The sequence below is a fragment of the Pygocentrus nattereri genome, chromosome 6 (assembly GCF_015220715.1).
Source record: "Pygocentrus nattereri isolate fPygNat1 chromosome 6, fPygNat1.pri, whole genome shotgun sequence".
Classification (NCBI taxonomy): Eukaryota; Metazoa; Chordata; class Actinopteri; order Characiformes; family Serrasalmidae; genus Pygocentrus; species Pygocentrus nattereri.
This window is the reverse complement of record NC_051216.1, coordinates 18,061,642-18,084,219: the sequence shown is the minus strand read 5'-3', so window position 1 is coordinate 18,084,219 and position 22,578 is coordinate 18,061,642. Positions and strand designations below refer to the sequence as shown.

Sequence of the window (22,578 nt, the reverse complement as noted above, 5' to 3'; positions counted from 1 at the left end):
AGCAGGATTTCAATGTAAATGTTTCACAAATTTTAAGTGAATTTCCAAGTCGGAAAAAGAAAATACAACTACTGTTGTATGTTTTTGGCAGCAAAAGCTTCATCATTCACACGACAACATGTACCGGGTAGATACAAGAGTGCATCCAAGACTCTCGTTCTCTGTGCATGGTGTGTTAAAGTTGATCTGAACCTTCATTAGCTTTTAGTAAGGCAGTTTTACAGTCATCTCTCAGCTGTACATGGCTGTAGCTCTAATAGTTGAAAGACAACAGACAGAACAGAACAGGCAGTGGCACATTTCATGAGGGTGGAAGTCTCACTTCGCAGTCACCCACCCTGTGAACGTCACTCAAACAGTTCTGACAGAAAACCGTGCAAAAGAACAATGACTTTTGTTACCACTACATCAACACTTACTCGAAAAATGTTTCCATCACCGCTTTTCGCATTTTATTTTTCACAACTTATTTAACTTCTCAAAGCGTAAAAACATCTGTTGCACCACTTAAGCATTTTGTAGCTTTCCAGTGTTTTATGTGACTTTCCAAAATCCGTAACTTTTTTTTTTGTTTTTTGGGCTGGTAGTTTGGTATCCTCTAAAGGTCACTGTGGTTAGATGCTAGTGTTTTTAGAGCCAGTAGAGAGGGAAGACTCAGGATCTTGAGTTCTGAGTGCTTCTTAGATTACTGGATTTAAGGTGTATTCACCTTAAATATGTGCAAGATATCAGTTACAATCATGATCCAATTAATTTACTGCCATCCAAAAATACTGCACAAATGAACTGCACTTGGTGTAAAAAGGCCTTTAGACTACAGATGTCTGAGAACATAACACGAGTAACCACCTTTCTGCGCTGTACACACAGAGATCTTTTTAAATAGAGCTTTGACATCAAAAAAGCAATTCCTTCAATTGGAGGCTAAACAAATATGCATCAAGCCAGACATCCTTTCACACCTTTAAATCCTTTAGCATGTTATTCAGCTCTTGGTAGCTGCCTAACAACATCAGCTAAATCATTAGGTGGCTTAGAAAATATTTTTTTGTTTATTGTGTTGCTTTACAACAACAAGCTAAATTCACAGGCTACATTTATTATTCTATTATATCCATTTGCACTTTAAACTACCTGGTCGGCAAAATTTTGTGGGCCGTGGTCGTGTTTGTGGTTGGTTGTGTGGGCCATGAGTTAGAAAAGGTTGGTAAGCTCTGCTCGTCTTCTTTAATGCCCTCTTTATTGAACAGACACAGTGCCTCACACAATAGACATGACAGTGTCAGCAATTGTACATCAAATTTAAAAAGTTATTTGTGTGTGAGTAACTGTATTAGTTAGGGGCACTGTGGTGAGTGGTTCAGGTTTAAAAACTACATCACCACTGAAACCCAGAGAAAGGCAGAGAGAGTTAAAAACCAAACAGCAGAACTGAATGAATAGACGTGTTCAACATGTTAGCACAGAGGAAAGATGAATTCCTCCAGGTCTTAAACTAAAACATATAATGCCACAAGCACATTTCAAGATGTTGTCGGAGCAAAACCTTGTATCTCCAAGTTTGTCATTTTTCAGTTTTTTTTTTAATATTTTGGAAGCACCTGTTGGCCTTTTTTAGGGGCAGTCGTGGGCTGGAGGTTAGGGCTCTGGCCCTGTGACCGGAAGGTTGCTGGTTCGATCCCCAGGGCCCACAGTCCATGACTGAGGTGTCCTTGAGCAAGACACCTAACCACCAACTGCTCCCCGAACAACGTGGATAGGGCTGCCCACCGCCCCGGGCAAGTGTGCTCACTGCCCCCTATTGTGTGTATTCACTAGTGTGTATGTGGTGTTTCACCTCATGGATGGGTTAAATGCGGAGGTGGAATTTCCCCGGTTGTGGGATCAAAAAAGTATCACTTAACTTCTTAAAATGTCGTCTTAGTAGTTGTAGTTGCTGGTTTGATTTCACAGGAGTTTTTCTGACCACTTCATACATCTTTTCGCATGAATGCCCCCATGATCCAAAAAGGTGATCTAGCTCAATTTTTAAGTCTTAACTGCAAAATCAACATTATACCGATGAAGATAAGATGAGTTTCTCTTTAAATACTCTTTCAAAATACTTGAAAATCATTAGATTCATCGACTTGGGAAGAGGAAGTACAACGGGTGTTAGATGATGTTCTTCTGCATGTTGTAAATATTTCCACATTTCCACCAGAGAGGTCTCCAAATCTTACATAATGTAGTATAATTTATAGCAATGTATGCTGCAGAACCCAGAATCATTAGGCCTCGCGAGGATGAAACTGCATCATACTTGTTGTCTGTCATTAAATAAAAGAAATCTAACCTTATTTTGCTAGTTCTTCTGCTGTCCTGTAACCTTCTGTGATCCAATACAAATATACAGACAAAAACACTATCAGCTAATATTGATACTAGTATGATGTTTTGTTTTTGTTTTGTTTTTTTTTCCCCTAAAAATCTTTAAAATTAGCTATTTTTAAATTGGCCATCTGAAAGAACCATGCTCAAACTGCTGAAATTACAATATGTATGATACAATATCTAGCAAGCTACTCTTTGTTTTTATGCTGATGAGAGATTATATAAGGCTACTGTCAACACGTTACCACTTTTACCAACTTTGCGTGATGTTGCAAGAAATTCTGTGATATTTAAGCCCATATTTGTTACAGCATCAGATTTGTTGTCTTTCCTTCAATGTCAGATCCAGTATTTGTGGTCATCAGCCCAGTACCAATACGGAGTACAGAATATGTGCTATCTGAACAATTACTCCAACCCAAGACATAAGAGGGAATGTCCTGGCTTTTCTGCTGAGTTTGTTAGGCAGAGGAGGGGAAGCAGGCGTGAGCAAGTGTGTGTACGTGCTCTGAGAGGCAGAACTGCAGGAGCTGTGAAGAGAGCAGAGCGGATCTCTCAATTTTCTCCTCTTCACTAATGGCACCGGGCCACTGCGCTCTAATTGGTAGACATTTCCAGAAATGAAATATGACAACAAAAGATAGCCCCCAATGACAGGTCGGCTTCACGCCACCATAACCAGAAGTGACAGCACTTTTTAAATGCCATTTGCAATTGAAGAAATAATTAGAAATATTTTGGCCGGCATAACATTATTTGGACAAGCAATCAATGCCCCCCACCCCCACTCTCTCCATTCTAATTTGCTATGCAGGTGAAGTCCAATCACACTCCGCTGCTCTGCTGCTGCTACAGTGCTGTCAGAGGCATGCTGAGTGGAAAAATTTGTGACAAACAAAGGAAACTTCCTTATTTTCTCTCCACCAATTTCATAGTATTACTTAAAGGGGAACTCTACTGATTTTCCAAAAACACTATGTAGTTCAGTTATAAAGACATAAACAAAGCCATTCAAGGTAGTTTGATTATAGAGAAACTTATCAAATCAGATTGATAGGAATCAAGTGATAGGAACCAGGAGTTGCAATGTGTATAACGTAAATATCCAAAACAACCTGTCCAAAACTATAGCATAGTTAAGGGTAAAACTGCAAAGATCAGATTTTTAGCAATATTTTGCCTTGTAACACATCTAATGTACCATGAATGAAGGGGAAAAAATTTTTAACGTCAAAAACTTTTTTTCTTAAAACTATTGTAAAACACTGTATCAGGTGGCGTTTTCATAAACATTTCATTTGGAAACTTGAGGGAGCTTTTAGAGGCATTAAGTGCTTGGGACGTTTGACTAAGTTTATCTACAGCAGAATATTTCACACCAAAGAACTGCAAATTACTTTGTATACATCTTAATCACTAAATTATGCAGAAATTTTGAAAAACCGGTGGATATTCCATTTAAGTGTCTTTAAAAAAACCCCACAAAACTCAAACAAGTTGAGACTAATTAGTGGGGGAAAGATGTGAATTTTGCTTTTCTGTAAACCACTCAAAAACCTTAAACCCTGCTGTTGCCAAAAACAAAACCCAGTGCTGCTCAGCCAAGACTTGTTGCTAAGCTACGAGATGCATCTGGAGAAAACCACTAAGTGAAAGCTCTGAGTGTGTGCCTGTTTGCCTTCCTCTCCCTGTATGCATGTACTCTATTGTGAGAGAGACGCGGAATTACTTTTCTTCTGTGAGTGAGTGGCAGCTGGGAAGTTCTTGAACAAATAGGAGAGGCCTTTCTCTCTCTCCCTCTTTCTCTTTTCTCTCTAGTTCTTTCTCCAACAAGAAGTACAAACACATAGGTCCCACTCCAATTACCTGCAGGAGGGTTGGAAGGAGAATGGGAAGAGAGAGAGCAAGAGTGTGAGTGAGCGCAACAGAAAGAAACAGAGTGTGTGTTCAGCGGTGGTGGGGGGTGTAAAGAGCAGCTCTTGGATTCAGGAAGACACTTAAGACACCAGTTTGGCAGCGTGTAAAAACAGCAGTGGAGCGTGCGTGCCTGGAGCATTCATTCGGCTCAACAGAATGGCTGATTAATTAACAGGGAGCAAAGCACTCCAGCACTCACCCAACCTGCACTAAAAGCTTTTCTTTCTCCATCTATTGATTTATATAATTATTTCGATAGCGCGGCAGCTCCGGGCAGAGGAGGAGGAGGCGACAGTTGAGGAGGGGAAAAAGAGAGAGAAAAGCCCTGGCTGTGGCACATTTAGGTTGTGGCACATTTGTGGAGAAATCTTTCGGGGCTCTCTGGGAGCACAAAGGCGGCTGATGGGCTGGTTGAGCAGACACAGTTGACCTGTGGCGCAGTTGTTGATGGGTCCGTGAGGCGTACAGGTTTGACCCTGCTGGCTGACTGATGGGGATTGGTGGGCTGGGGTTATTCTTTATGGGCACATCCTGAACATACCAATTACTATAGAAGACTTTTCATGCAGATTTCTCCATCTTGCTTTATTCTCTGTCAAAAAAGGGTCTGCTGAGAACCACAGGTTCTCTCTCTCTCTCTCTCTCTCTCTCTCACCAAGTCACCCTGTACAAAAACAACCCCCCCCTTTCTTTCTCCACTTCATCTTCCAAGCTTCTCTCTCTAGAGGAAAAATGATTAGTTTTTAATTGGAGAGGAGCAATGCTCTGGAGGCCCATGGTTCTTAGAATATGGCTTTTTTTCCAGTAAAAGTGCAGCAGAGCTCTTCAGGGCTGCGAGTCCTCAGCCCCCCTCCTGGCATTCACGGCCTAAGGGTTTGGCCTCCCGTCTCTCACTCTTTCCCACACAAGGAGCGCCTCAAGTGCCTCACTCTTTTCAACCCGTATGTCCTCCAGATCGCCCTCTCTTCAATCCTGGCCCTCAGATGAAAAGGAAGACAGAGAGGCAGAAAACAAGGGCTATGGGGTGGAGCGCACCGCTACAAAGAGCTCAGAGTAGAGAATAAAAGCAAGGCTTTGTGGGCACAGGCTGGACCCAGCAGCGTTCGACTCAGAGAATGAGATTGGAGTGGCTACAGAGGTCTGGTCTCATACATTTGCTAATTGAGGTAGAGCAGAATGGAGAAGGGGGAGGAAAACACTGGCAGAGCGAGATACATGCATGCACTCTCATCACTATACAGTTTTAAGACATTTGATGATGACATTTGAAAGAAGGCCAATTACATGCTCAAGAGCTAACCTTAACCTTCACCAGAGAGATCAATGCAATATTAGAACTGTACTATTAGGTATTCTGATTGACCTTATGTTATATTACACTCATATATTGAACTCCAACACATCTTTTTCATTCTAGGCTTAATGATTCAACACCTATTCATTAAAAAATGCAAAATCACTTTACTATTGTTCATCTTAATTAAGCTACAGAAGTGAAGAATATAACACAACACATCAAGAGGGCCTGAGGTAAGGATGGGCAATATGATTTTAATGTTATTTTTAAATAACACCATAACATGCTTTTAAGAGCATATTGTGGATATTATCAGTACTTAAAGACCATCAATTGCATGTTTCTTTACAAATAGAGCATAAATAGGCTTGCTTAGTCGGATTTAGAGCAGTGCAGTAATGGAGAGGTTGAATAAAAATCATTTAAATCCACCCTAGTCTGGTAAATGTGGCACTTTAGCAATGGTTAAAGTCAAAAAGATTGAGAAACACAAGGAATCATATTTTGTACTACTGCTTTATGATGAATGACCTGTGCAGGGTTTCCAGTTTCAGTGAAGGCAGAAAAATTTGGCCTGCCAAAGCTATGTCTTTCAACAGGTGTGTGAGGCTACCTAAGGTCATAAGCTTAGAGAGGACACTTCAGATTGCATCTCCAGTCCTACTGCTAGCAAGATGCCCTCCTGTAGAGTACTCTTCCTATGCTAATACACATTGTTTCAGATACTCCTAAGATGCTCCTAAATAGTATGATTAGTAGAATCAGGTGAGTCAGGTTAGGACTGGTAATACACTCTCTGCAGGAGAGCAGCTTTCAGGGCTGGAGAGGAAATCTTTTCAGTTGTAGTAGTTAAAAAAAAAAAAAGTTTACACAGTTCCCCTTACACAAAATGCAGCTGATCAGCCAAGACAGGTTTGGTGTCTGAGGTTTGATTCTTCAACCTTTCAAGTAAGGGAAACACTTGCTTCAAACCACACTGAACTGGTAAGAACTTAGTAAACAGATTAGATATTGGTCAGCTGTGACCTAGCCACTATCTCTAAGTTTCTTAGACACAGTCTCCCCAAAATGCAAAATGTATGAGTGCCATTCCAAAATACAATACACATCAAATTTTTTTTTTAATGGAACTGAATGATGTACATATACCTAAAACCTGTCAAAATAAGGGACCCTCTTAAAGTGTGATATGGTATCAGAATTCAAGCCCCATGCAAGAAGCCTTTTACTATTCAGTTTTGCTTTGGATCATTGTCAGTAAATAGATGTGGAAGTCTGAAATTATATCACTTTAATGTAGGCTCAAAAATGAAGAGATTTTGAATTTCTAATATAAAATGTAGGAACATGGCTAAATATGAAATACTTGTCCTAGTGCGCCTCTTTTTAAAAATCCTTAGTTATCAAAACTTCTTCAGATAGATACATCATGTTTCCGAATTCACTCTTCAATTGTAACAGCATAGTATTTACTGCAGATTTTAAATTGAAGGAGAAAAAAATAATCCTGGTACTCCGTATAGCTGATATCCTCCAGGTATTGGAATTGGCACTGGGAGAGAAACATTTGGATCAGTGCATTCAAATCAAATCAGATTACGTTTATTGTCACATCACATTCACATAGGTGCAAGGTGAGTGAAAATCTTTGGTGCGTAGCCCCTTTTAGAACTTAAATGTTTTTTTTTCTTAAAAAGACAAAAAATATAATAATAATAATAAAAAAAAAAATATATATATATAAGAAAAAAAAAAAAAAAAGATATATATATATATATATATATATATATATATATATATATACACACACACACTAGTCAAAAAAATAAAGGGAACACTTAAATAACACATCCTAGATCTGAATGAATGAAACATTCTCATTGAATACTTTGTTCTGTACAAAGTTGAATGTGCTGACAACAAAATCACACAAAAATCATCAATGGAAATCAAATTTATTAACCAATGGAGGCCTGTATTTGGAGTCATAAACAAAATTAAAGTGGAAAAACACACTACAGGCTGATCCATCTTTGATGTAATGTCCATAAAACAAGTCAAAATGAGGCTCAGTATTGTGTGTGGCCTCCATGTGCCTGTATGACCTCCCTACAATGCCTGGGCATGCTCCTGATGAGGTGGCGTATGGTCTCCTGGGGGATCTCCTCCCAGACCTGGACTAAAGCATCTGCCAACTCCTGGACAGTCTGTGGTGCAACGTGGCGTTGGTGGATGGAGCGAGACATGATGTCCCAGATGTGCTCAATCGGATTCAGGTCTGGGGAACGGGCCGGCCAGTCCATAGCTTCAATGCCTTCATCTTGCAGGAACTGATGACACACTCCAGCCACATGAGGTCTAGCATTGTCCTGCATTACGAGGAACCCAGGGCCAACCGCACCAGCATATGGTCTCACAAGGGGTCTGAGGATCTCCTCTCGGTACCTAATGGCAGTCAGGATACCTCTGGCGAGTACATGGAGGGCTGTGCGGCCCTCCAAAGAAATGCCACCCCACACCATTACTGACCCACTGCCAAACCAGTCATGCTGAAGGATGTTGCAGGCAGGAGATCGCTCTCCATGGTGTCTCCAGACTCTGTCACGTCTGTCATGTGCTCAGTGTGAACCTGCTTTCATCTGTGAAGAGCAGAGGGCGCCAGTGGCAAATTTGCCAATCCTGGTATTCTCTGGCAAATGCCAAGCATCCTGAACGTTGCTGGGCTGTGAGCACAACCCCCATCTGTGGACGTCGGGCTCTCATACCATCCTCATGGAGTCGGATTCTAACTATTTCTGCAGACACATGCCCATTTGTGGCTTGCTGGAGGTCATTTTGCAGGGCTCTGGCAGTGCTCCTCCTGTTCCTCCTTGCACAAAGGCGGAGGTAGCGGTGCTGCTGCCGGGTTGTTGCCCTCCTACGGCCTCCTCCACGTCTCCTGGTGCACTGGCCTGTCTCCTGGTAGCACCTCCAGGCTCTGGACACTACGCTGACAGACACAGCAAACCTTCTTGCCACAGCTCGCATTGATGTGCCATCCTGGATGAGCTGCACTACCTGAGCCACTTGTGTGAGTTGTAGAGTCCGTCTCATGCTACCACGAGTGTGAAAGCACCACCAACATTCAAAAGTGACCAAAACGTCAGCCAGAAAGCAGAAAGGTACTGAGAAGTGGTCTGTGGTCCCCACCTGCAGAACCACTCCTTTATTGAGTGTGTCTTGCTAATTGCCAATAATTTCCACCTGTTGTCTATTCCATTTGCACAACAGCATGTGGAATTGATTGTCAATCAGTGTTGCTTCCTAAGTGGACAGTTTGATTTCACAGAATTTTGATTTACTTGGAGTTATATTGTGTTGTTTAAGTGTTCCCTTTCTTTTTTTGAGCAGTGTACATATATATATACACATATATACACACACACACACACACACACACACACACACACACACACATATATATATATATATATATATATATATATATACACACACACATACACACACACACAGATATACACTTATATACTATACAATATACACTTTAATGTATTGTTGTACACATTTCCAAATGTGCAGTTGGTGAGTATGAGGTAGATAAATATATGAGATGCAAGATACACCGGGGGTAGAATATTAATAAAGAAATCCAGATTATACAAGTTATGGATAGCAGATGTACAAAATGTCCATTTCCTCACATGTGTATGTGATTTCTGACATGACATTGTACAACATACTATTATGTATAAAATAACATAACTTAAACAACTATTACCAGCTATCTTGAAGCCTCAGGTTTGTATGTATGAATTGTCTATTTGTCAAATTGCAAACTTCACACTAAACAGGTCTAGGTTAATCCAGTACAATCCACAACATTGAGATTACATTGATTAATGAATAAACTGGATACATATGATATTTGTTCACTGAACTACACTTTTAAAATTATACCTTTAACTATACTTTTGAAAACATTGCTACCTTAGTTCCTCAGACTGTTACCCTTTACGTAATTCTTCTTGGTCACATCCAAGATTATTGTTAGTTTAATGGTAAATATGGGCTAATTTATTCCCATAATTTTAGATGTAAAAAATAAAGCTGCAAAGGGTGATAAACCACCAGACTGAGCAAAGACTGAGCACTGCAGAGAATTTTATAACAATTAATGACTCTACGCTCCCTGGCCCATGAGATAGCAACAGGGTTGAGTGGCCTTTTTTATGACAGTTGCGCGCAGCGGACTGTGCTAAATTGCTGGCCTTTCTAAATAACTTGCCTTCTTTAATGGCTCTTGGTGGCTGGTATTAAATCACAAGGCCTCTTTGCAGCACAGCAGCTCTCGCATTTAGCAGACTGTTCAAGCGCTGCAGAGGTGCTAGTGCTGGCATCACTGATGTATAGCTAATTCATCATGCCACGCCAACATGTCTCCCAGCATCACATCAGCAGGCTTTAAGCAAATCAAACAGCCAAACTTCACAGACAGAAGGGAGGGGAATTAGTATTCCTCATGAAGCACAGCTCACTTCCTCACACCTGGGTGACAGGTGAGGAAATCAGACAGGTTTTATTCACCTGAAGTGGCAAATTGTGTCATGTGCCTTCAGTTAAACTCAGTCCTGACTGTTGTGGAGAAAAGTGTGTGAGTGTGAGTGTGTGTGTGTGTGTGTGTGTGTGTGTGTGTGTGTGTGCGTGTGCGCGTGTGCGCGTGTGTGTGTGTGCATGCTATTTGCTGCTCTCTCCTTCATGCTAGTCTGACATGCTCATAAATGGAGGAACAGATCACAAGGTCTAGAGCTGCACATCACTCACTCGCGGTACTCTCAGGTCACTTTCTGATGGATGATGGAAAAGACATTTAAGCAAGAATATCTGAGAGAGTGTGTGTTTGTTTTCCAAACACTCTCAGAGAATCTGAGTTCACTCTCTTTACATTTTAAAACAAGCTCAGATCATTAAACAGATTTGGAAAACTAATAATATTGAACAGAGTAGATGGACAAATTAACATTCAGTATAAAAGATTTAAATTTTGAACTGAACTCAAACAAGTTTATACTACATCTTATTTGAAACATCAAGCCAATTAGAATTAAGGCCAAAACTAAGAATGTGTCCCAAATTACAGAAATATGTTTTTATATTTTTACATTTACAATTAAGAAGCACGTTAGTACCAAAAGCCATTCAGCAGTTGCTTTTTCCACTCCATTGTTTCTATTATACCAGTCAAACCAAAGAAATAAAGTGAAGCGATCCCCTTTGTTCAGAATATAGCCATCTTTCAATTCCACTGAATCAACTCCATCTCCATCAGGCTTTGATCAATTGACTGTACAGGTTTTCTATTGGGATTGCTGAAGATTATTGTGCTTGTGTTGAAAGCTGGGGTTGTCCTTTTAAATACTGTTTTCTGAAGGATACTCTCACAAAAGAATGAACTTGTGCCTACCTGTCATAGAAACTGAAGATGACTTGCTAGGCAAAACACATTCTTAAAATTAGACTCCAGCCACACAAATTCTTTCTTGCACTCAGCTCTGAACTTTCTAATTCATCACTGTTATCTGATTCTTTTTTATTGTCAGCACTAGCACAGGCAATAAAGCTGCATTTTAATAACCCAGCCACAGCAACAGGCTACAAAAAAATGCTCAGACTTCTAAAAAGAAGTTGTCCCTTGCTGTCAAGCTAGCAATAGTGGTGTAACGTGAATCTTACAGTTGGTGGATTCCAACAGAATCTGATCTGATGCAATTAGTTCTGTGTCCAATCAAACTCTTGCAGAATAGGGGAAAAGCTGTTGTTTTGTTATTAGTGGTTAAGAAGATGTTCAAGTCCACTAAACTTTGTTTCAGCTGTTACTGAACAGTATTTTTCTCTGTTCATTCACAGTTAGTCTGAATTTAATTGTTAAAATAAAAAAAGAAAAAGAAATTGAGGTGAACTATAACATTAAAATCAATGATATCAAAATTTAAATTGAAATGAAAATGTCTGGAATCACACAAATCATTTTCAAGAGTGTGCTTATCTATATCTGTGTTTATGTAGGTAGGCCCCTCACCTGTCTGCTCCATGTGGTGGTGGACCTCTGGGTTTGTTAACCTTGGCATAGAGGCCATTGAGTGGGTCTTCTGCAGAGGCCACTTGGCTGTTAGAAGGTAGGGGTGCAGATCTTTGGGGTGATGGGCTGCGGTTTGCGTACATTGGCTGATTTGGGCTCAGGCGTTCTCTGAAGGTGTTGATCCGAGCATAGTTGGGGTCTGCATCATCATCCTCAACGTCAGGAGCAGCAAAACGATCTCGGGCCTGCTGGTCTCTCAACTCCTGGTGCTTAGCTTCAATCCTGCAAAACAGTATCAAAGAAAGAACGCTGAGAACTAAACCAAACAAACAAACAAACAAAATAACGTCTCCCAACTGCTGTGTGCAGATTTTCAGGAATGTTATCATCAAGCATATGGAACTTCTGTTGGATATGCACAGTGACTGGAAACATTCAGACACTTTATTTTCTCCAGTGCACCTATCATATCACTTCATATGAACATTTATGAACAAATATGAATAAAAATGTATGTAATCATAAGCATAAACAAAAAAACACAGTCCATGTAATGATGCTCCCACCTCCGTACTTCACTGTGGGTATGATGTTCTAGGGAGTAACCTTTCTTTCTCCAACCATGACAAGCTGAATTATGCTTTCTAATTTTGTTTTGTCTAACCAAAGTGCCTTGCTCCAAAACCGTTCTGATTTGCCTAAACACCTGTGTATAAATTTTAGATGCACGTCTCTGTGTTTCTTTTATTTTGAGTGTGTGTGAGGGCCTCTGTCTTAATTATTTATCATTACAACGATAAGTTGTGGTTCAATGAACTTTCCACTTGCAAATTATTGAACCATTTGTACTGACAGGGAGATTTAAGGTCTTTGCTATGGCTCTGTGGTTTTTACCATTCAAGTGTCATTTAATAATGTCACAGAAATGTCTGAATACTTGTTGCAACTCACTGTATATGCATTCTGAACTGAAAGTTATGGAAGGTAACCCCCCCCCCCCCCCACACACACACACACACTTCCAAAAAAAAAAAAAAACCACAAAAAACCCCCCAAGTAAACCCCCCAAAAGAAAACCCCACAACAAACCAAAAAAGGAACAAAAAGAAAGAAGAATTGATACTGTTATTTGGTTTTGGGTTTATTGGAGCTCTACTAAATATTACTGAGTGGCAGGGACAGATGCCTGAAGCTGTAGGTCTGCAGTCTCATATGTCATAAGTACAGATCTCAGTTCCTAGGACTGTCAAATGCTAATGAAAAATCTAAATCAGTGAAATAATTTCCATGACCTATATTTAACTAACAACAGTACAAAAACATGTCATTTTTACTTGAACAACAACATTTTACTTGAACAATTTTATTTGTGTTTGTGTTCCATTTGAGGCAAGTTTATCACTGTTATATTGCCTTTCCATTTAGGAACCCTTCATTTTTGCAGACTGAATAACCAACTGACAAGTCATTTGCCATTCTTCTGTTATAGAAGTCTACTACTGTGTAAACTTAGTTGTGAGTGTTTTTCACAAAAAAAAAAATTGCACTTCATAATGTGCCACCCGTTTTCAAGAAGTATGCCAGTTGTAATGCAGTGTCATCTGAGAGATCAAAGGTCACAGGCATTCAGTTGTGGTTTAGCCTTATGCTTAACACAGAGGTTTAATCAGTTTCCCTGTATCTTTTGATGATGATGTACTGTAGCAGGTGTAATATCTAAAATCTTTGCAATTACTTGTGGAACATTGTTCTTAAACTGTTGGATTTAACAACAATGCTTACAAAAAACAATGAAAAAACAAACAAAAAAAAATGTAAAGGTTTGTACTGTAAAGCATTAAAGCTCTCCTCTTTGTACCGTTTAAAAACAGGCCAAAACAGATTTACAAATTACTTCTTTCTCTTTTTATATGTATTTCACATACTGTTCCAGCTTTTCGGAAACTAAAATGTGCAGGACTTGTTTGATTTGTTTTGTATGACTTGTATCAAGTTATAAACAGTTCAAATACAATCACTGCTGAAAGAGAAGCTTTCAGACACGGAGTTTAAAGGCCTGCTCTCAGTCCGTTTCTCCATCTTTATTGAGAGGTCCTCAGATGTCACTGCTGGCTAGAGAGGCTAGCACCACTTACACCAGAGTGGGAGCAGAAACAAGCACAGTCAATAACTGAGCTTTTGACCAACCATCCTGGACCATATGGAGCAGAACAGCAGGCAGACATGGCTAGTAATCACATGTATTCTCTTCTCTCTCTCCAAAAGCCTCAGCAAACAGAAACCAAAATAACAACTGAGAAAATGTGTGCCCAAATCAACTAAATTTATGGGTTTCCTGTCTACCTGCTGCAGAGAGAGGCGGAGAGCGAGAGTGAGCGAGAGTGAGCGAGAGAGAGAGAGAGAGAGAGAGAGAGAGAGAGAGAGAGAGAGAGAGAGAGAGAGAGAGAGAGAGCATGAGCGAGCGAGAGATCTCATAAGATCTGTTTGTTTTAATCTGCTAGTCATACAGCTTTTTATTGTATCTTATACATAGTGCATTCTAATAAAATTATATCCTCACAATAGATTGAATGGCTGAAGAATGACTGTTCATTAAATTACCTCATCTGTCATATACTATCTTATATTCCAACCCCACAATTTCCACCATCAGTATTTTACCTGAAACTATCACTACTGATAATGAAATAGAAAAACATCTAATATTAATTTAAACAGCAGTGCACAATGCATATGCTATTAGTGTGTCTCTGAGAAGACACAGATATAAAAAGACAGTGATTCTACCTAGATGCATAATTTCAATGTTTAGTTTAACATATTGATATGTATATTAATATTATTTTTTTTCCATTTGGGGTTGTGAGGAAATGCATGCTGTGAGATGAATACAGTTAGATTTTATGCTATAAAAAATATTTGTGTTATCAGAGATACTAGCAAAGGTTCCCATGTCTGTGATGTCTCTAAAAGTAAAAAAAAAACAAAAAAAAAAAAAAAAAACCCTCCCTTGTGCTCAACATGAGACCATTTACACTTTGTGTTTAAATGGATGTGTCTTCTAAGAAAGCTATTTGCTTGTCATGGGCTGGAGGTTAGGGAACTGGCCCTGTGACCAGAAGGACGCCGCTTCGATCCCCAGGGCCGACAGTCCATGACTGAGGTGTCCTTGAGCAAGACACCTAACCCCCAACTGCTCCTCGGGCGCCGTGGATAGGGCTGCCCACCGCTCCAGGCAAGTGTGCTCACTGCCTCCTAGTGAGTGTGTGTTCACTAGTGTGTATGTGGTGTTTCACTTCACGGATGGGTTAAATGCGGAGGTGGAATTTCCCTGGTTGTGCGATCAAAAAAGTATCACTTAATCTTAATCTTAACTTAATGATGACCAAAATAACTAAGACTGTAGATGTGTTTTGGCACAAAAATAAAAAATAAATAAAAAATAATTAATACTGTCATCTTTTTTCCCCCTAAATTCTATATTAGATCTATCATAATGTCTCAGTAAATTTATGTTTCTACACCTCTATACCACAGTCTTAGGAAACAGGATATCAAAAGCTGAACAGCATTCAGAAGAAAATGGACAACAGACTGACAGCCTTACCTCTCTCTCTCTTCTTTCATCCTCTCCAGCTCTTCTTCACTCAGCATTTCTGAAGTCTGCTTAGTCATGCTCATCTTACTCTCTGCTTTACTCTTCTCCTCCTTCTTTTTTCCAAACCTGAGAGAGAGAGAGAGAGAGACAGAGAGAGAGAGAGAGAGAGAGAGACAGAGAGAGAGAGAGAGAGAGAGAGAGAGAGAGAGAGAGAGAGAGAGAGAGAGAGAGACAGAGAGAGAGAGAGAGAGAGAGAGACAGAGAGAGAGAGAGACAGAGAGAGAGAAGAGAGTAAAATTAGAATTACACACTGGCTTCATCAATACTCATTGTGAATAATGGAAATGATCAAGCTTGTTCCAGCGAGCTGACATTTAGTACAGGACACTCTAAAGGACACTCTGACTCTAGTCACTCGACCTCTGACTTCTAAGTGGCTTCTTATCTATCTTAGTTAACTTTGTTTACTGTTATCATTATTACTTCTGTTTTATTCTTTCATATTACATTTGTGTTTTTATTCTTATTCAGCACTTTTACTGCATTTTTGTTCAATTTAATAAGTTTATTTGCACGTTTTCATTGCAGTTTCTCTGTTTTGAATATTTTCAAAACATATCACACCATCATGGTGTCAGAAGTATTAATATATTATTAGTAAAGTTAACAAATCCTCTGCTGCTACTCTATGCTAAACTAGAGTTTTACTAACCTGACACAGCTCATTTTAATTAGACCGTTCAATACCCTTCTCTAAAACATTCCACCAACAGGACACCCTTTATACAGTAATGTAAACATTAAACAGATAGAAGGCACATTTGGAAAAAGGAAACTTATTTATTAACTGTATTTTGACTCGACTGCTCTTTCAATGCTTTGTTTTCTTTCTGTTATGTATCAGTTCGACTAAAGCAGAAAATCAGTACTGCTGCGATACCAGTCGGTATACCAATACAGACAGTACATCTTTCAGCACTAATAAAGGCTGTGTGTATTCAGAGGAGATGACAAAGAGCTGCAGGGGGTGAGGGAGGGGTGTGTGTAGAGATGTCCTCATAACATGCATCATCTCTGCTTCAGTGAGCACCTCACACACATCTCCAGTTCTACAGCTTGCGCAAGGTCATTTCTCATGTGTACTGGGGTCTTCCTGTCCATGTCCCACCACAGCTCAAACACACACAGCAGTCCACACACTCAGCACACTGCATCAATGCCAGAGGAATCCCCACCTCTGCCCAATACAAGCGCACACACACACACATGATTAAATGTGAATTGTAAAGGAATTTTGAGCTACAGGCTTATGCTGAAATGCTTAAAATTTGCATATTTTGTTTTGCCTGGTTTATTTAAAGGGCCCATACCCTATATTTTTCTTGAATATTATTTTTTTTCCATAAAGGTCCATTTACAATATTTTTTGTGGGTTTACAAAGGAAAAATGATCATAATTCATTATCACATGGCCATTTTCCAACCTCTCTTTATTCCCTAGAAATAAACCGGCTGTATATATATTTTAAATGATCAATGTTCACGTTGACCGCTCTGTACTGTGCCTCATTCAAAGAGCAGTCTGGGCTGAAACACGTAAAATTTTATTATGCAGTGATTCATTTTTTTTAGACTTTAACAATATTCTGTTCAAAAAAGTCAGTTTGTTTAGATACTCTTGGAACATGTATTCATGTTTTCTGGCTGTGCCTTGCAGTAAACCATCTGTGGGGAACAACAGCTTCCTTGCTTGCTACACTTTTAGAAGTACACACCTAAAAAAGATGGTTCTTCAAGGTGTCTTTAGTAAAAAAAAACGGTTCTGTATAGAGCCCTGAACACTCAAAGAACCATTTGCATTATGAAATCATGAAAGGGTTCTTCAGACTGATGGAGAATGTGCTGAAGATGGTGCTGTACAGAACCTTTTTGAAAAGTGTTCTATACAGCATTAAGAAGGGTTCTTCAATTGTTACAATGCACGTAAGAACAGCAGAACGCTTTTTGGTGCAACATAGAACCCTTTTCAAAAAAAGCTATACACAGAACCATATACAACACCATTATCCATCATTCTGAAGAACACTTCCATGATGAAAAGAAACCTTTAATCAGGCAAAGGTTTCTTTGAGTGTTCATGGGACTATACAGGACCTTTTTCTTTTTCTTTTTTTTTAAAAATAAAGAACACTTGAACCATCTATACTGTGGCCACCTGGTCTGCAGCAACTGGCTGACAGATTGTCTAACTGAATTAATTTTAGTTAATTTTTCATTCAACTGTGCGTCTTTGTGTATGTCTGTTTGTTTGTTGGGTTCTCTGTTTTTGTACTGAAATTGCTAAATACAGCCCCAATTCCAGTGAAGTTGGGACGTGGTGTAAAACATAAATAAAAACAGAATACGATGATTTGCAAATCCTTTTCAACCTTTATTCTTCTGAATACATTACAAAGACAAGGTATTTAATGTTCAAACGGTTAAACTTTATTGTTTTTTGCAAATATTCACTCATTTTGAATTTGATACCTGCAACACGTTCCAAAGAAGTTGGGACAGGGGCAAGAAAAAGTTAAGGAATGCTCAAAAAACACCTGTTTGGAACATTCCACAGGTGAACAGGTTAATTGGAAACAGATGAGTTTCATGACTGGGTATAAAGGGAGCATCCCTGAAAGGCTCAGTCATTCACAAGCAAGGATGGGGCGAGGTTCACCACTTTGTAAACAACTGCGTGAGCAAATAGTCCAACAGTTCAAGAACAACTTTTCTCAATGTGCAATTGGAGGAGAAGAATACTTTGTTATATTAAATTGAATTCACATTATATATTTTTATTAAGATTTCATAGTGTCATATATATTCAGAATCTGAATGTACAAGACAATCTCTCTAACAGCTTCATGAAGAGCCACCTGCGATGCTTTTCCTAAAGGACTGTAGTAGTTCCTTAAGCTGTATCTTCAACTGAATATACATGCTGCCCACTTGCTGAGTACTTGAAAACTACTCAGTGGAGGAGACATTTAAAAGATTTTATCTCACTGATCTTTTTCTTTTTTGGAAATAAATTCATACCTCAGCTTTACTATTTGTATTCGTCATTTCAAGCACAAACATGTTTAGGTTAATGAAAAACACATTCAATCCGACGAGTCCAAACTTTTGACTGCACATTCTATATGTCCAAAAATTTGCAGATGTCTGCTCATCCAAATTTTCTTCTGAAATCAAGGGTATTAATATGGAGTTTGTCCTCCTTTGCTGCAGTAACAGCCTCTAGGTCTTCTGGGATGACTTTATACTAGATGTTGGAACATTGCTGTGATTGCCTGATGCTGGGAAGATTTGTACCCCTCTAGCTGTGGCACTGGGAATGGTAATCTTGGGCTCATGTACAGCAGCTGCAGCATGTCCTGGTCTATTGGCAGTGCTTTTTTCTAAGAATATTATAAAGCTTGTGTGTGCAGCTGATCATGTGTCAGTTGTGGCTGCACTTTGAAGTAGCTGAACTCACTTTTTTACAGGGTGTCTGGATGCTTTTGTAGGTAGTATAAATAGGACAACTCTTTCAGCTCCCTGAATAATTATGAATCTTGTATTTCACAGCTTTGACATTTTCATATTTATTCTAAGATGTGGAAAATGTTAAGGAAAATACAAAAAAAAAATCCCTTTATGAATGGGTATGACTGTATGTTTGACCAGTAATATGAAATTATATGCTGTGACATCAGTTCTCACTCAGTGCTCATCATGGAAAGCATTTATGAGAACACACATGCACAGAAAGTGAGTGAAAGAGAGCCTTTGTTTTCTGCTGCTCCTCAGCACAGCAGGTAGCTCTCATTACATGAATCATATCAAGAAAACATAATTACAGGCTCAGCTACCAATAATGAAAGTGAAAACTAAGAGAAAAAAAATGAAAAAAAGAAAAGATGGTTGGCACGTGTGATATTTAGGCTTGATGAAGGCAGACAATTGCAGAAACATGAGCAAATCAAAAGATGACTGAATAAATGAACATATGAATTTGTTTACATGTCTACCCCACAACTTACAGCTGAATCAATACACAAATCAAGTAACTACTGCAGAGTGTGTGTGTCACATAAGCATATATAATTAAAAAAAGAAAAAGAACCACTCCCTGCACTCTTTCTGTCTGACACATCACTGAAAATCAAACTGTAGCAGTATTTACAGAGGCTCTGAGAGCAAGAGAGCTGATTTAGACTGGTTTTCTGACCACAAGAGCCATAAACCAAGAACGAGAAATCTGATCCTAGATCAGCACTGCTGCTCTTTCTGCATTCAGGCCTTTCCAGTCCTGCATCTGATCCCAGGTCAGTCCATCCAGGCCTTATCAGCAGCTGGAAATCTGCCCACATTTTCTCCTGCTCAGCTTTCCTTTACTCACTCAGGATGAATCACTCTTCAACCCTCCCTCCAAACACAATCCACACAACAGGCATTATGTTACCAACATGTTCAGTGAATGTGCCAATAGGAAGCGACTGTTTTCCCCAAAAACACTTAAGACAGTGTGAAGATATGAGACCGGAACATACGACCCTTAGCTGACCGTGCTGTCCACCCTTCAACACAAAGACTGGCTGCGAAGAGGAGGACTACACTGCACTGGATGAAATTGGGACCAGGGCTGATAGCTAAATATATCATGGATAAACTCTTGTTGATCCACAAATCAGTAGGAATATGGGATCTTGAGCAACAGTACTTTGTTAATACACTTTTATTCAGGGCCCTAACTAGGACCAGAATTTTAGTGAGGACCATTTTGCAAAAATGCGACCTACATCTCATAGTGAATAAATTAACTGCCAAATGATTATTACACCAGCTGTAAGTTTCTCCTTCAGTTTTTATTTACTTATTTAAATCATTGCTTTTTTACTCCTGCATAACTGTAACACACCTTTTCCTTTTATTTTTCCCTTCCCCATCCCTCCACTCTTCTATAAACTGCTAGTAGTCTTCCATAAACTGATTTGCCTCCTTCTTTGTTCGTTTATTCAATAATTTAACAACTTATTTATGATTAGTTTCAGCTGAAAATACATTTTACAATTGAAACCTATACTACATCAAATGATAATTTCAAACTAATTTTATTCCATTTACCTCTCTCTCTCTGCTTTTTCATCTCTGTCTTCACTGATTATTGTAAAGCACACATTGTGTTATGTAACATATGTTATAAAAGGCTGTCTGTACCAAATCCCTACTAAGGGGAAAGGCAGCTACTCATACAGTTAAGGAGACAACAGCCTAATGTATCTGATTTCTTAATAAAGTTAGCTACATAATCCTATACCATCAATATGTTGGTTAACAGTGAAGTTCTCATGCCAGTATTATGTTTTGCGCAGGTAACAAAATACAGCTTTAATTTCTCATCTAATCACCAACAGTATTGACTACGGAGCGTTTGACCTAAACTGAGCAGCTACTGGAACTAGAAGAAAGCATGCTGATTTAGCCAGCAATGTTGTGAGGGCTCCAAAATAAAAAAAATGTAAAAAATGAATAATGGAGTTTGCATTTTACAAGCATAATATGTAAATTATGCTCATAAACATATTTTTACAACAGCTATGCTATGTGTGCTGCATACGTGAACATCTAGTCAAAGTTACTCTGGTACTCAGGGCAGCTTAGTGTCTTTACAGAGATAAACACAGTGGGCAGTTCAGTCTAGGGCCTAGCCATAGCTGTTCTGGGATCAGCTGAGAACCTCTCACTGCTCACTATGTAGCTTCATCACTTTTTCCACACTGAATCTCATAAATAAATAATATCCCATATAGAAATATCCCAACAGTCCCAACGCTAGTCACAGACATGACAAGTTGTTAAGTAGTGAGGGTTTAGAAAATAAGGCAGAGCTTAGTAGATTTTGATTGGCCATATTACAGTGACAGTGCTATAATCGTCTGTATTATCATAATAGCTGTTTCTATGCTTAATATCATGAACGTAGGCAAGTAAAAAAAACCCTTCTGAAACTTCAAGGTCAGGACCTCTGTGCCCTCATAGCTAGTTATAGCCATGCTTTTATTACTGCTTAAAATTTCAGTACATGGCTCCGGAGTGGCGCAACCGTCTACGCGTTGGCCCTATCATCAGGAGTTCGATCCCTGGTGATGCTACACCCTTCCGTGGCTGGGAGTCCAAGACAGCACAATTGGCGTCGCTCTCTCCAGGTGGGTAGAATGGCCCCCCTTCTCCTCCCATCACTCAACGCGATGCTAGTCTGCGCAGACGTCTGTTAGCTGATGTAATAGATCTGGTGGTTGGTGCTTTCCTCCGAGTGCGTTCGGCTGTCCCGTGACGTTGCGTAGAGGGCAGTTTGAAAGGAAGCGGTGGCTGGTTTCACAGGTCTCAGAGGAAGCCTGTGCTAGGCTTCACCCTTCTAGTGTTGGTAGCATTGTGTGATTGGGGGAGTCCTAACTAGTGGGTGGAATTGGAGACTACTAAATCGGGTTTAAAAAAAATAAATAAATAAATAAATAAAAAAATCAGCACCCTCCTGTGTCCCTGGGACAAGAAGCAGAACTCTTATTTCTAGACATTCTGCTGAACATTTGCAAGCCCTTAATTTTTATTATTTGTCAGTTACGTTAGATGTCTGGTGTGCTGTTGAATCATAATGTTTGCATTGTGATATGTATCATTCAATGAAGCAGCTGTCAATGCCCAGTTCTAGCCAAGATGCTTCCTCTAGGCAAGAAGGTTACATTAATCTAAAAAGAACGACAGCGAGTGACAGACAGACAGAACTTGTGTCTCAGAAGAGTGTCTGGTGCAGGTGTTACAGTCACACACAGCTCTTCTGTTCTACATGTCCTGACTCATATGTGCTCCATTGCAGCAGACTCACTTCATTCTTCACACGCATTCTACCATCATACAGCACACTATTCATCTCAGCTTCTGTCCACAGCCCCCCGCACATTCAGTAATTCTCACACACATGGACAGACAGACACACACACAGCACGGAGAACGTCTAAATGAATCATCACAGCAGCAGCAACAGTGCTTAAGCTTTATGTTCAGAATGATCACAGGGAGGGAATAATTAGTAAACTGTTCTGAATACAAACAACAATCAAAGAGAGACGAATACACTGATATTTCAGGATCCATGAGGCACGCAAATTATAATTATACCTGTCCAGTGTGTATTATGCAGTATGCAGTAATGAATAAATAACTATCACAGAACTGCCTTTACAGAGAGGCTAAAGCAACAAAATAAGCAATACAAAAAGATAAAGGTAGAAAGAT

At 39.5% G+C, this 22,578-nt stretch overlaps 1 protein-coding gene across 5 annotated transcripts in view; it reads right to left on the bottom strand.

The window, feature by feature from the left end:
- pard3bb (par-3 family cell polarity regulator beta b) overlaps positions 1–22,578 on the bottom strand; it is a 330,914-nt gene that overhangs the window by 56,044 nt on the left and 252,292 nt on the right. For all 5 annotated transcript variants that reach the window (XM_017691685.2, XM_017691687.2, XM_017691688.2 and 2 more), the window contains 2 exons: positions 15,271–15,387; positions 11,664–11,945 (listed from right to left, as the gene is read on the bottom strand). In XM_017691685.2, coding sequence (XP_017547174.1) covers positions 11,664–11,945; positions 15,271–15,387 — 399 coding nt within the window. The remainder of the gene's footprint in view (positions 1–11,663; positions 11,946–15,270; positions 15,388–22,578) is intronic.